The sequence below is a fragment of the Babylonia areolata genome, chromosome 23 (genome assembly GCF_041734735.1).
Source record: "Babylonia areolata isolate BAREFJ2019XMU chromosome 23, ASM4173473v1, whole genome shotgun sequence".
Taxonomy (NCBI): Eukaryota; Metazoa; Mollusca; class Gastropoda; order Neogastropoda; family Buccinidae; genus Babylonia; species Babylonia areolata.
In genome coordinates, this window is record NC_134898.1 from 390,001 (window position 1) to 405,000 (window position 15,000).

The window sequence follows — 15,000 nt, forward strand, 5'->3', positions numbered from 1 at the left end:
CAGGCCCTGTCTTGTTATCCCCCCTGTCTCTGACAGCCCCTGTCCTCCTGTCTTGTTATCCCCCCTGTCTCTGACAGGCCATGTCCCCCTGTCTTGTTATCCCCCCTGTCTCTGACAGGCCATGTCCACCTGTCTTGTTATCCCCCCTGTCTCTGACAGGCCCTGTCTTGTTATCCCCCCTGTCTCTGACAGGCCATGTCCCCCTGTCTTGTTATCCCCCCTGTCTCTGACAGGCCATGTCCCCATGTCTTGTTATCCCCCCTGTCTCTGACAGGGCATGTCCCCCTGACTTGTTATCCCCCCTGTCTCTGACAGCCCCTGTCTTGTTATCCCCCCTGTCTCTGACTCCCCTGTCCCCCTGTCTTGTTATCCCCCCTGTCTGACAGCCCCTGTCTTGTTATCCCCCCTGTCTCTGACTCCCCTGTCCCCCTGTCTTGTTATCCCCCCTGTCTCTGACAGCCCCTGTCTTGTTATCCCCCCTGTCTCTGACAGGCCATGTCCCCCTGTCTTGTTATCCCCCCTGTCTCTGACAGCCCCTGTCTTGTTATCTCCCCTGTCTCTGACAGCCCCTGTCCCCCTGTCTTGTTATCCCCCTCACCCCCACCCCCCTCCCCGTTTTAACCTTCCCTACAGATATCCCCTGCCCGTTCAGCCCGGTGGAGTGAGGAAGTTGAAGTGTCTTTCCCAAGAACATAACACTACACAGAAAAGGGGCCTCGAACCTTGATCACTGGTGACCACCCGAAGTCCTACACCTTACTGAATCTGCTAAGACACCGCCTTCCAGCGAGTCATTAATTTTGGGTTCGTTCCAGTGATAATATTAGGGTTAGTTCCAGTGATAATATCTGGGTTAGTTCCAGGCACAATGTTGGGCCGGTTCCAGGCATGTGTTAGGGTTAGTTCCAGGGATGATGTTTGGATTAATTCCAGGTATGATGTTGGGTTGGTTCCAGGTGTGATGTTGGGTTAGTTTCAGGTATGATGTTGGGTTGGTTTCAGTTATGATGTTGGGTTAGTTTCAGGCATAATGTTAGGGTTAATTCCAGTTATGATGTTTGGGTTAATTTCAGGTGTGATGTTTGGGTTAGTTTCAGGTGTGATGTTGGGTTAGTTTCAGGTATGATGTTGGGTTAGTTTCAGGTATGATGTTGGGTTAGTTTCAGGTGTGATGTTGGGTTAGTTTCAGGTATGATGTTTGGGTTAGTTCCAGGCATAATGTTAGGGTTGTTTCCAGGTATAATATTAGCGTCAGTTCTAGGCATAATATGAGGGTAAGCTTCAGGCGTAGTGTTGGGTTAGTTCCAGGCATAATGTTAGGGTTAATTCCAGGCATAATGTTAGGGTTAATTCCAGGCGTAGTGTTGGGCTAGTTCCAGGCATAATGTTAGTTAATTCCAGGCATAATGTTGGGTAAGTTCCAGGCATAATGTTGGGTAAGTTCCAGGCATAATGTTAGTTAATTCCAGGCATAATGTTGGGTAAGTTCCAGGCATAATGTTAGTTAATTCCAGGCATAATGTTGGGTAAGTTCCAGGCATAATGTTGGGCTAGTTCCAGGCATAATGTTAGTTAATTCCAGGCATAATGTTGGGTAAATTCCAGGCATAATGTTGGGTAAGTTCCAGGCATAATGTTAGGATTAGTTCCAGGCATAATGTTAGGGTTAGTTCCAGGGATAATGTTAGGATTAGTTCCAGGCATAATGTAAGGGTTAGTTCCAGGCATAATGTTAGGGTTAGTTTCAGGCATAATGTTAGGGTTAGTTCCAGGCATAATGTAAGGGTTAGTTCCAGGCATAATGTTAGGGTTAGTTCCAGGCATAATGTTAGGATTAGTTCCAGGGATAATGTTAGGATTAGTTCCAGGCATAATGTTAGGGTTAGTTCCAGGCATAATGTTAGGATTAGTTCCAGGCATAATGTTAGGGTTAGTTCCAGGCATAATGTAAGGGTTAGTTCCAGGCATAATGTTAGGGTTAGTTCCAGGCATAATGTTAGGATTAGTTCCAGGGATAATGTTAGGATTAGTTCCAGGCATAATGTTAGGGTTAGTTCCAGGCATAATGTTAGGATTAGTTCCAGGCATAATGTTAGGGTTAGTTCCAGGCATAATGTTAGGTTAGTTCCAGGCATAATGTTTGGGTTAGTTGCAGGCATAATGTTAGGATTAGTTCCAGGCATAATGTTAGGGTTAGTTCCAGGAATAATGTTAGGGTTAGTTCCAGTGATAAAGTATGTCCCAGATTTCCCTTTGATGTGAAAACGACAAGATTGGAAATGACATATTGTTCGTGGACACGCATCAGAGATCTTTTCCCATCCCTCTTGCGGCCAGTCAGTGGCGGCTGTGTGTGTTTGTGTGTATGTGTGCTTTTGAGTGCGTTTGTGAATGCGCGAGAGTTAAACTGTACACAAGTGTCAGGAGAGATATGTGTACGTGTGTGTGTGTGTGTGTGTGTGTGTGTGTGTGAGGGGAGGTGGGAGTGCAGGGGGAGGTGGGGTAGAGGATGAGGTATGTGAGTGTATGCATGCCTACACTGTGGGAGCAACAGGATATTGGAACGTGTATATATATATATATATATATATATATATATATATATATATATATATATATATATATATATATCTTTGTATGTACGTGTGTGGAGTTGGGGGTGGGAGATATGGGCGTATGTGTGTGTGCTTGTACAAGTAAGTGTTCATCTCTGTGAGTGTGTGTTTGTGTGTGTGTGTGTGTGTGCCGTGGAAGCTGCGATACGTAGACTAGAAATGAGTGTGTGGAGGAGGGGGTAGAGGAGGTGCAAGGTAATGTGTGTGTGTGTGTGTGTGTGTGTTGGAGCTCATGTACGTTTATATGTATTTGACTGTGCTTTCATATGTGCTTGTACAAGTAAGTGTTCATCTCTGTGAGTGTGTGTTTGTGTTTGTGTGTGTGTGTGTGTGCCGTGGAAGCTGCGATACTTAGACTAGAAATGAGTGTGTGGAGGAGGGGGGTAGAGGAGGTGCACGGTAATGCGTGTGTGTGTGTGTGTGTTGGAGCTCATGTACGTTTATATGTATTTGACTGTGCTTTCATATATGTGAAACTGCATGTCTGGTGCATTTCTGTTATGCATGTGTGGGTGTATGTGTGAATGTGTGTCTTCATTTTTTACATTTATTTGCTTATTTATCACCATTGTTGTCTTATTTATTTATTTATTTATTTATATTTTATTATTATCATTTTATTAGTATTACTAATATTATTACTACTACCTTTTTCTATATTATAATTATTTATTTATTTATTTATGCAAGCTTATCTATTATTTATTTCCCCGTTTTTTTTGTTTTTTTTTTGTTTTTTTTGTTTTTTTTGTGGTTGTGTGTGTGGTTTTTTTTTTTTTTTTTTTTTTTTTTTTTTTTTTTTCCCAAGGCCTGACTAAGCGCGTTGGGTTACGCTGCTGGTCAGGCATCTGCTTGGCAGATGTGGTGTAGCGTATATGGTTTTGTCCGAACGCAGTGACGCCTCCTTGAGCTACTGAAACTGAAACTGAAACGGACACGGAAATAATCCTTTTGGCAGAACGATCACAAATGTCTGCTACATTTTGTTATTTTTGGATAATGAGACTGGATTGTCAGCTTGGTACTCTGGCATACCAAACGTTTATCCCTGCCATCCCTATCGTCTGTCAGTTTGCTGCGTGAGCAGAAGAAAGGATCCCAAATCGTCTGTCAGCCTGATGTTTATAACAACAGTCGCAACATCAAACGGCGTTTGACATCAAGCGTCGAACTTTCAATTTGAGGGTCCCGAGTTTGAATCCCGGTAACGGTGCCTGGTGGGTAAAGGGTGGAGACGTCCCCGCTCTCCCAGGTCAACATGCGTGCAGACCAGCTAGTTTCTGACCCCTCCCCCCTTTTACCTTTCCTTGTTTCTTCCAACGGTTTCTTTGTTGTATTTATTCATCTTCACTCTTTTACCTTTCCTTGTTTCTTCCAGTCACCCTGTGACAGGCTGTTTTATTTCTTGGTGTCAGGTTATAATTGTCAGAAGAAATTTTGAATACGGAAGTGACTCAGTGTTCAAGGCGGGAGAAGAGCCGTCAGCAGTGGTGCAACACAATCAGACTGTGCAGCACATCACAATCAGACTGTACAGCACAACACAATCAGACTGTGCAGCACAACACAATCAGATTGTGAAGCACAACACAATCAGACTGTACAGCACAACACAATCAGACTGTACAGCACAACACAATCAGACCATAGAAGACATCACAATCAGACTGTACAGCACAACACAATCAGACTGTACAGCACAACACAATCAGACTGTACAGCACAACACAATCAGACTGTACAGCACAACACAATCAGACTGTGCAGCACAACACAATCAGACTGTACAGCACAACACAATCAGACTGTGCAGCACAACACAATCAGACCATAGAAGACATCACAATCAGACTGTACAGCACAACACAATCAGACTGTACAGCACAACACAATCAGACTGTACAGCACAACACAATCAGACTGTACAGCACAACACAATCAGACTGTACAGCACAACACAATCAGACTGTACAGCACAACACAGACTGTACAGCACAACACAATCAGACTGTACAGCACAACACAGACTGTACAGCACAACACAATCAGACTGTACAGCACAACACAGACTGTGCAGCACAACACAATCAGACTGTACAGCACAACACAATCAGACTGTAGAAGACATCACAATCAGACTGTACAGCACAATACAATCAGATTGTGCAGCACAATACAATCAGACTGTACAGCACAATACAATCAGACTGTGCAGCACAACACAGACTGTGCAGCACAACACAATCAGACTGTACAGCACAACACAATCAGACTGTAGAAGACATCACAATCAGACTGTACAACACAACACAATCAGACTGTAGAAGACATCACAATCATCGTTTTCATCTTGAAGTTCTGTTCTTTCTGTCTCTGTTCCCATGTTTCTTAAGGCCCAGCCAGCCACTTGGTCAACCATTTGTTTGTTTTTCACTAAGACGTGGTGTAGCGTGTGTAGATCAGTTCGCACAGTTTGACACTTTGAAACTGAAACTGACCTTTCTTTCTTATTGGTTGTTTTTGCTTTTCATGGAGACAGTTGTTTTTCGTGCTTTTTCGTGTTGTGACGTGCTGACGTACTGATCTATCGCCATGGAGACAGTGTTTTTCGTGTTGTGGCGTGCTTACGTACTGATCTATTGTCATGGAGACAGTGTTTTTCGTGTTGTGGCGTGCTGACGTACTGATCTATCGCCATGGAGACAGTGTTTTTCGTGTTGTGGCGTGCTTACGTACTCATCTATTGTCATGAAGACAGTGTTTTTCGTGTTGTGACGTGCTGACGTACTGATCTATCGCCATGGAGACAGTGTTTTTCGTGTTGTGGCGTGCTTACGTACTGATCTATCGCCATGGAGACAGTGTTTTTCGTGTTGTGACGTGCTGACGTACTGATCTATCGCCATGGAGACAGTGTTTTTCGTGTTGTGACGTGCTGACGTACTGATCTATCGCCATGGAGACAGTGTTTTTCGTGTTGTGGCGTGCTTACGTACTCATCTATTGTCATGGAGACAATGTTGTGGCGTGCTGACGTACTGATATGTTGTCATGGAGACAGCGTTTTTCGTGTTGTGGCGTGCTGATGTACTGATCTATTGTCATGGAGACAGTGTTTTTTCGTGTTGTGGCGTGTTGACGTACTGATCTATTGTCATGGAGACAGCGTTTTTCGTGTTGTGGCGTGTTGACGTACTGATCTGTTGTCATGGAGACACTGTTTTTTTTGTGTTGTGGCGTGCTGATGTACTGATCTATTGTCATGGAGACAATGTTGTGGCGTGTTGACGTACTGATCTGTTGTCATGGAGACAGTGTTTTTCGTGTTGTGGCGTGCTTACGTGCTGATCTATTGTCATGGAGACAGTGTTTTTCGTGTTGTGGCGTGCTTACGTGCTGATCTATTGTCATGGAGACAGTGTTTTTCGTGTTGTGGCGTGCTGACGTACTGATATGTTGTCATGGAGACAGTGTTTTTCGTGTTGTGGCGTGCTGACGTACTGATCTATTGTCATGAAGACAGTGTTTTTCGTGTTGTGGCGTGCTGACGTACTGATCTATTGTCATGGAGACAGTGTTTTTCGTGTTGTGGTGTGCTGACGTACTGAACTGTTGTCATGGAGGCAGTGGTGTGGCGGTGCTGACGTACTGATCTGTTGTCATGGAGACAGTGTTTTTCGTGTTGTGGCGTACTGACGTACTGATATTTGGACAAAACAAAAAGAGGTTATGTTTGTAACAGTAATCAACGTTATCGTTTAGTTAGTTAGTTAGTTAGTTAGTTAGTTAAGCTGTGCAATGCACGTGGTGACCTGCGCTGAGAATAAAGGAATTCCATCCATTGTCATCCTATTTCCCATCAACATCAACTGTCATCCTCTTTCCCGTTTACATCCATTGTCATCCTCTATTAACCTCCATTGTCATCCTCTTTCCCATTAACCTCCATTGTCATCCTCTATTAACCTCCACTGTCATCCTCTTTCCCATTAACCTGCACTGTCGTCCTCTATTAACCTCCATTGTCATCCTCTATTAACCTCTATTGTCATCCTCTATTAACCTCTATTGTCATCCTCTTTCCCATTAACCTGCACTGTCGTCCTGTGTCCCATTAACCTCCATGGTCATCCTCTTTCTCGGGGTTGCAGGCCCCGTTGTGGAATGGTGCTTGTCCTTGGAAGAGACACTTTACTCAGATTTTCCTCGCTCCAGCCAGGTGTGAACGGGTACCTTATTTTGGTCGCGGAAGGTTAAAGTGGCGGAAGAGGACTAACGGGCCGCGCCTTGCTATGCTTCCTTACACGAGTATTTCCATTTCCTTTTCGTTTTCAATGACACCCAAAGCTACCGTTCGAAAACCATTGAATAAATGTACATTTTTGGCTGGAACATGGATTTTTAAAGCGCATTCTTCAAGCTGCTCGTGGTGCCTGACACAGCCATTGTGTATTTAATAAGATCAGTGGTAGACCTCACATAGTGTTTAATAAAAGGCACTAATCTACCATTGTGTATTTAATGAGATCACTGGTAGACCTCACACACTCTATATCAAGCCTCGCTTCTTTGAAAGCATATGGTGAAAACAGTTTTGTGTTTAATAAGAGGCACTAATCTTTTTCTTTCTTTTTTTCCAAAGACTGTACTTTACAGCAACACTGTTGAAGACAATGGTATAATTATTCTCATAAACCTTTGGTGTGTATCTCCAGCTCTGGGCATCACTTCCAGATGTACAAGGTATCGCAGAGCATCAACAAAAAAGTGTTACGCATTTTCTTTTAACTTCAAGTCGTCCATTCAGAACTGACTGAAACGCTGACACGTGTGGCAGAGGAGAACGACACAACGTGCACTATACTGACACACTTGTCTGACACATTGTTGCCATGACGGAACAGCTTCATCACATTCACAGCCCCGCCAGTCACGTATCAACACGGAAACTTACATCACACCGATGTTAGGGGAGACACTCTTTCGCACACACACACACACACACACACACACACACACAACAAAGAAACAACAACCCCCCTGCCCCCTTCCCACCCACCCCACTGCCTCCCCCCAGCCCCCATCCCTCACCCGCTCCCCGAAAAACAATAACAACAACAAACAAACAAACAAAAAACGAAACACACACACACACACACACACACACACACACACACACACACACCTCCCCAAAAAACAACAACAACGACAACAACAACGACACCAAAAACATATAAAACAAACACACAAAAATACCCCAGCACAACAGCAATGAAACGTCACAGAACGACAGGCAGGAGGAGAGAGGCGTGACACGATGTGTGGGTTGGTTCATCCCTGGCTGGCTGTCCTGCAGCTGTGCTGCACCAAGTGTTGCTTCCTGTCGCCTGTGAAACCAGATCCACTACACAGCTCAGTTGGAACCAGCACGTGTCTATCCAGATCCACTACACAGCTCAGTTGGAACCAGCACGTGTCTATCCAGATCCACTACACAGCTCAGTGGGAACCAGCACGTGTCTATCCAGATCCACTACACAGCTCAGTGGAATACCAACACGTGTCTATCCAGATCCACTACACAGCTCAGTGGAATACCAACACGTGTCTAACCAGATCCACTACACAGCTCAGTGGAATACCAACACGTGTCTATCCAGATCCACTACACAGCTCAGTGGGAAGCAACACGTGTCTATCCAGATCCACTACACAGCTCAGTTGGAACCAACACGTGTCTATCCAGATCCACTACACAGCTCAATTGGAACCAGCACGTGTCTATCCAGATCCACTACACAGCTCAGTGGGAACCAGCACGTGTCTATCCAGATCCACTACACAGCTCAGTTGGAACCAACACGTGTCTATCCAGATCCACTACACAGCTCAGTTGGAACCAGCACGTGTCTATCCAGATCCACTGCACAGCTCAACTGGAACCAGCACGTGTCTATTCAGATCCACTACACAGCTCAACTGGAACCAACACGTGTCTATCCAGATCCACTACACAGCTCAGTAGGAACCAACACGTGTCTATCCAGATCCACTACACAGCTCAGTGGGAACCAACACGTGTCTATCCAGATCCACTACACAGCTCAGTGGGAACCAACATGTGTCTATCCAGATCCATTACACAGCTCAGCACGTGTCTATCCAGATCCATTACACAGCTCAGCACGTGTCTATCCAGATCCACTACACAGCTCAGTTAGAACCAGCACGTGTCTATCCAGATCCACTACACAGCTCAGTTGGAACCAACACGTGTCTATCCAGATCCACTACACAGCTCACTGGGAAGCAACACGTGTCTATCCAGATCCACTACACAGCTCAGTGGGAACCAACACGTGTCTATCCAGATCCACTACACAGCTCAGTGGGAACCAACACGTGTCTATCCAGATCCACTACACAGCTCAGTGGGAACCAACACGTGTCTATCCAGATCCACTACACAGCTCAGTTGGAACCAGCACGTGCCTATCCAGATCCACTACACAGCTCAGTTGGAACCAACACGTGTCTATCCAGATCCACTACACAGCTCAGTTGGAACCAGCACGTGTCTATCCAGATCCACTACACAGCTCAGTGGGAACCAACACGTGTCTATCCAGATCCACTACACAGCTCAGTGGGAACCAACATGTGTCTATCCAGATCCATTACACAGCTCAGTGGGAACCAACACGTGTCTATCCAGATCCACTACACAGCTCAGTGGGAACCAACATGTGTCTATCCAGATCCATTACACAGCTCAGCACGTGTCTATCCAGATCCATTACACAGCTCAGCACGTGTCTATCCAGATCCACTACACAGCTCACTGGGAAGCAACACGTGTCTATCCAGATCCACTGCACAGCTCAACTGGAACCAACACGTGTCTATCCAGATCCACTACACAGCTCAGTTGGAACCAACACGTGTCTATCCAGATCCACTACACAGCTCAGTTGGAACCAGCACGTGTCTATCCAGATCCACTACACAGCTCAGTGGGAACCAACACGTGTCTATCCAGATCCACTACACAGCTCAGTGGGAACCAACACGTGTCTATCCAGATCCACTACACAGCTCAATTGGAACCAGCACGTGTCTATCCAGATCCACTACACAGCTCAGTTGGAACCAACACGTGTCTATCCAGATCCACTACACAGCTCAGTGGGAAGCAACACGTGTCTATCCAGATCCACTGCACAGCTCAACTGGAACCAACACGTGTCTATCCAGATCCACTACACAGCTCAGTTGGAACCAACATGTGTCTATCCAGATCCATTACACAGCTCAGCACGTGTCTATCCAGATCCATTACACAGCTCAGCACGTGTCTATCCAGATCCACTACACAGCTCACTGGGAAGCAACACGTGTCTATCCAGATCCACTGCACAGCTCAACTGGAACCAACACGTGTCTATCCAGATCCACAGCACAAAACTGAAAAGTTCAGAGAATCAACACCATTGTATCCAGATGCATGAGACACACGGACACAGCTCAGTGAGTCAACACCAATGTATCCAGATCCACGAGACACACGGACACAGCTCAGTGAGTCAACACCATTGTATCCAGATCCACAAGACACACGGACACAGCTCAGTGAGTCAACACCATTGTATCCAGATCCACGAGACACACGGACACAGCTCGGTGAGTCAACACCAATGTATCCAGATCCATGAGACACACGGACACAGCTCAGTGAGTCAACACCAATGTGTCCAGATCCATGAGACACACGGACACAGCTCAGTGAGTCAACACCAATGTGTCCAGATCCACTCAGTGCCGGTGCTGTAGAGGGGTGACCGTGGTGGGGGGACACTGGCCCTCCCCCTCCACCCTGCCCTCACCCCCCGTTCTCACCGCCGCCACCGGGCAGCTCCCGCAGAGCGATGACAGGCAGGCCCCGCGGGGGACGCGGAGGGTTGGAGGTTCGAGCCCAGCGTCATACGGTGGAGCTTTCCACCTCGCAGCAGTTGCCGTTGGGCTGGGTCCGGGTACGGACCAGCAGGCGCTGGTTGGGGTGAGGGGTGGCAGCAGAGGTGGAGTGCGGAGTGGAGCGGTACACACTCGTCTCCAGGTAGTCGGCGTTACGCATGCGCAGACAGCGGTAGAGAGTGCGCTTGAAGAACTTACGGTACTTGCGTGACATGACGTTGTAGAGGATGGGGTTGATGGTGGAGTTGAAGAAGTACAGCACACCTGGCCGACACACAGGACAGCAGGGGGTCATCCAACAGGCATTACCATAATGGGGTCATCCAACAGACATTACCATAATGGGGTCATCCAACAGGCATTACCATAATGGGGTCATCCAACAGACATTACCATAATGGGGTCATCCAACAGGCATTACCATGCACTGTGATGTCAATGGGGTCATCCAACAGGCATTACCATGCACTGTGATGTCAATGGGGTCATCCAACAGACATTACCACAATGGGGTCATCCAACAGACATTACCATAATGGGGTCATCCAACAGGCATTTCCATACACTGTGATGTTAAATGGGGTCATCCAACAGGCATTTCCATACACTGTGATGTTAATGGGGTCATCCAACAGACATTACCATACACTGTGATGTTAATGGGGGTCAATCAGCAGACATTACCACACACTGTGGTATCAAGCATCACGAAGTGTGGATCAACAGTTTCCAAACACTATAACACTAATTAGTGATGAGCGAAAAGCAGAAATAGGATCAGATCAACAGTTTCCAAACACTATAACACTAATTAGTGATGAGCGAAAAGCAGAATAGGATCAGATCAACAGTTTCCAAACACTATAACACTAATTAGTGATGAGTGAAAAGCAGAAATAGGATCAGATCAACAGTTTCCAAACACTATAACACTAATTAATGATGAGCGAAAAGCAGAAATAGGATCAGGTCAACAGTTTCCAAACACTATAACACTAATTAGTGATGAGCGAAAAGCAGAATAGGATCAGATCAACAGTTTCCAAACACTATAACACTAATTAGTGATGAGCGAAAAGCAGAAATAGGATCAGATCAACAGTTTCCAAACACTATAACACTAATTAGTGATGAGCGAAAAGCAGAAATAGAATCAGATGCACGGATATGATGAGGGACGTTGCTCCAGATGTGAGGAGCAGCAAAGAAGAAAGAACGTTCACCATTGGTTCTTGTATTGACACGAGGAAGTTTCAAAAGGTAACAGTCAGAGGAAGAGCGCGAGATTTCGTGCGGGGGTGTAAATACTGATTAGGTCAGAAAGATATGTAGGTTATGTGGAGTGGAAAGCAGAATAGCTGAGACATGCAACTTTGTCTTTAATTCTCGCTTCAGTGGGGAGCCAGTGTAGAGTGCGGAGGTGAGGAGAAATGTGATCAGTTCGTGGGACTCTGAGAGTCCGACGGGCAGCATTGTTTTTAATTCGCTGAAGAATATTATGTGGACAGCCTGTGAGAAGAGAATTACAGTAGTTGATTCGCGACAGCACAAAAGCAGAAATGAGTTTTAGTAGTTTCAACAGAAAGGTACTGACGGATAGATTTGTTCCGACGAAGTTTATAATTGACTGTGCGTATCTGCCTGAGCATGCATGCTGAGGTGTGAGTCAAGAATGACTCCAAGGTTCCTTGCTGATTTAGAAAGCTGAACTGTGGCATCACCAACCATAATAGAGGCAGGAAAAGAAGTAGATGCGGACGTTCTTGCAGAGGAAATGATCATGGCTTCAGTTTTGTCATCATTTAACTTTAGTTTGTTGAATGTCATCCAGGATTTAACATCAAGAATACAATCCTGCATTGACAGAATCAGACTGTGTACTTGGTTTGGTTCTGACGACTGAAGTGGCGTCTGACTTCATTCTCTTGGACTATGAAAGGGGGAGTGGGGGTGATTTTGGGTGCAGCCACGTCAGAAGTAGACAATGGTTTGTCGAATCTGGAGTAGAATGTGTTGAGTTTGTCTGGAAGAGTTCTGTCAGTGCTGTCGACTGTCTGGTGGGTCATTTTATAATCAGTGATGTTCTGCAGTCTGGTCTATACATTCCTAGAGTTGTTTGCAGACAGGTTTTCTTCTATTTTTCCGATATAAAAATACTTTGCCTTCTTAATGCATTTTTCAACACTTCCTTTTGCCTTATTGAGGACTATTCTATCATAAGTTTCACGAAAAGCTCTCTCTTTTTCCTTTAGTTTTTGCCTAACAGCCCCGTTACACCAAATTTTGTCGTTTGAAAATATTTTGATATTTTTTGATGGAATGCACACACTTTCACAGAATGAAATATGATCACACACTGTGTCTGTATATTCATTTAAGTCCCCGGCACAGTCTTTAAAAACATTCCAGTTTGTAAATTTGAAACAGTCCTGGAAAGTCTCTAAGGCAGTCAGTGCAATGTACAGCACTGTAAAGTGAAACATCTGTCAGTGCAATGTACAACACTGTAAAGTGAAACATCTGTCAGTGCAATGTACAGCACACTGTAAAGTGAAACATCTGTCAGTGCAATGTACAGCACACTGTAAAGTGAAACATCTGTCAGTGCAATGTACAGCACACTGTAAAGTGAAACATCTGTCAGTGCAATGTACAGCACACTGTAAAGTGAAACATCTGTCAGTGCAATGTACAGCACACTGTAAAGTGAAACATCTGTCAGTGCAATGTACAACACTGTAAAGTGAAACATCTGTCAGTGCAATGTACAGCACTGTAAAGTGAAACATCTGTCAGTGCAATGTACATCACTGTAAAGTGAAACATCTGTCAGTGCAATGTACAGCACTGTAAAGTGAAACATCTGTCAGTGCAATGTACAGCACACTGTAAAGTGAAACATCTGTCAGTGCAATGTACAGCACACTGTAAAGTGAAACATCTGTCAGTGGAATGTACAACACACTGTAAAGTGAAACATCTGTCAGTGCAATGTACAACACTGTGTAAAGTGAAACATCTGTCAGTGCAATGTACAGCACTGTGTAAAGTGAAACATCTGTCAGTGCAATGTACAACACACTGTAAAGTGAAACATCTGTCAGTGCAATGTACAGCACTGTGTAAAGTGAAACATCTGTCAGTGCAGTGTACATCAACGACTATAGAACGACCTCCACACATCACCTGCAGAGAAAGGAAGGAACAGCAGGCACACCACAGGAATACTGGAAGATGTTTTTTTTTCAAACTAAAAGTTCAAAGCTATATATCGTGCAACACACCTTGCAACAGACAAGAGAAAAAGGAAAAGAACACCAAAACATCACAGTTGCCATCAGAAATGCAAGGCAAGTTATCACAGTTGACATCAGAGAAGAAAAAATGTGTGACAGAACGATACAGCTGTCATCAGATATGACACCATAAACATGACAGTTACCCAGGTGATAAACAACACGATGCCGGCAGGAAAGAAACCTTGTCAGTGCATGGAATTAAGAAGCTCAGAAGAAAAAAAATTCTACGAAAAGATAACACACTTTTGTTTGTGGCAACAGAAACACACACACACACACACACACACACACACACACACACACACACACACACACACACACACATACACACACACACACACACACACACACACACACACACACACACACACACACACACCTCTTTCCATCGCCCAACCCCCGCGCGTGCACACAGATGTACAACCCCAGCCCTTCCGTTCTCCCTATGTCTAATATCACTTACCAGTGAAAAGACGTTAAACTAAAGAAAGAAAGAAAGAAAGAAAGAAAGAAAGAAAGAAACACACACACACACACACACACACACACACACACACTCGTGTGTCAGTTGTACCAAGAAGAGTAGATGGAGAGAGAGAGAGAGAGAGAGAGAGAGAGAGAGAGAGAGAGAGAGAGAGAGAGAGAGAGAGAGAGAGAGAGAGAGAGAGAGAGAGAGAGAGAATCCATTTAGTTGCTCTCGATGTCCAGTGAATAATCTTTTTTTTTTCTTTTCCTTTTTAACACACAGTAAGTTTTCTATCATCTGTTACAAATGCTTCTTTCTTCTACATTATTCCAGTCTTTCCATCTTTGGTCTGAACTCTACATTATTCCAGTTTTCATCTTTGGTCTGAACTCTACATTATTCCAGTCTTTTCATCTTTGGTCTGAACTCTACATTATTCCAGTCTTTTCATCTTTGGTCTGAACTCTACAATATTCCAGTCTTCATCTTTGGTCTGAACTCTACAATATTCCAGTATTTTCATCTTTGGTCTGAACTCTACAATATTCCAGTCTTTTCATCTTTGGTCTGAACTCTACATTATTCCAGTCTTCATCTTTGGTCTGAACTCTACATTATTCCAGTCTTCATCTTTGGTCTGAACTCTACA

At 44.8% G+C, this 15,000-nt stretch overlaps 1 protein-coding gene across 1 annotated transcript in view; it reads right to left on the bottom strand.

The window, feature by feature from the left end:
* Window positions 1–9,900: 9,900 nt before the first annotated feature.
* LOC143298092 (neuromedin U receptor homolog nmur-2-like) overlaps window positions 9,901–15,000 on the bottom strand; it is a 371,228-nt gene continuing 366,128 nt past the window's right edge. Inside the window, 1 exon segment of the mRNA XM_076610778.1 lies at window positions 9,901–10,850. Within this exon segment, the coding sequence (XP_076466893.1) occupies window positions 10,594–10,850 (257 nt within the window). The 3' untranslated portion in view covers window positions 9,901–10,593.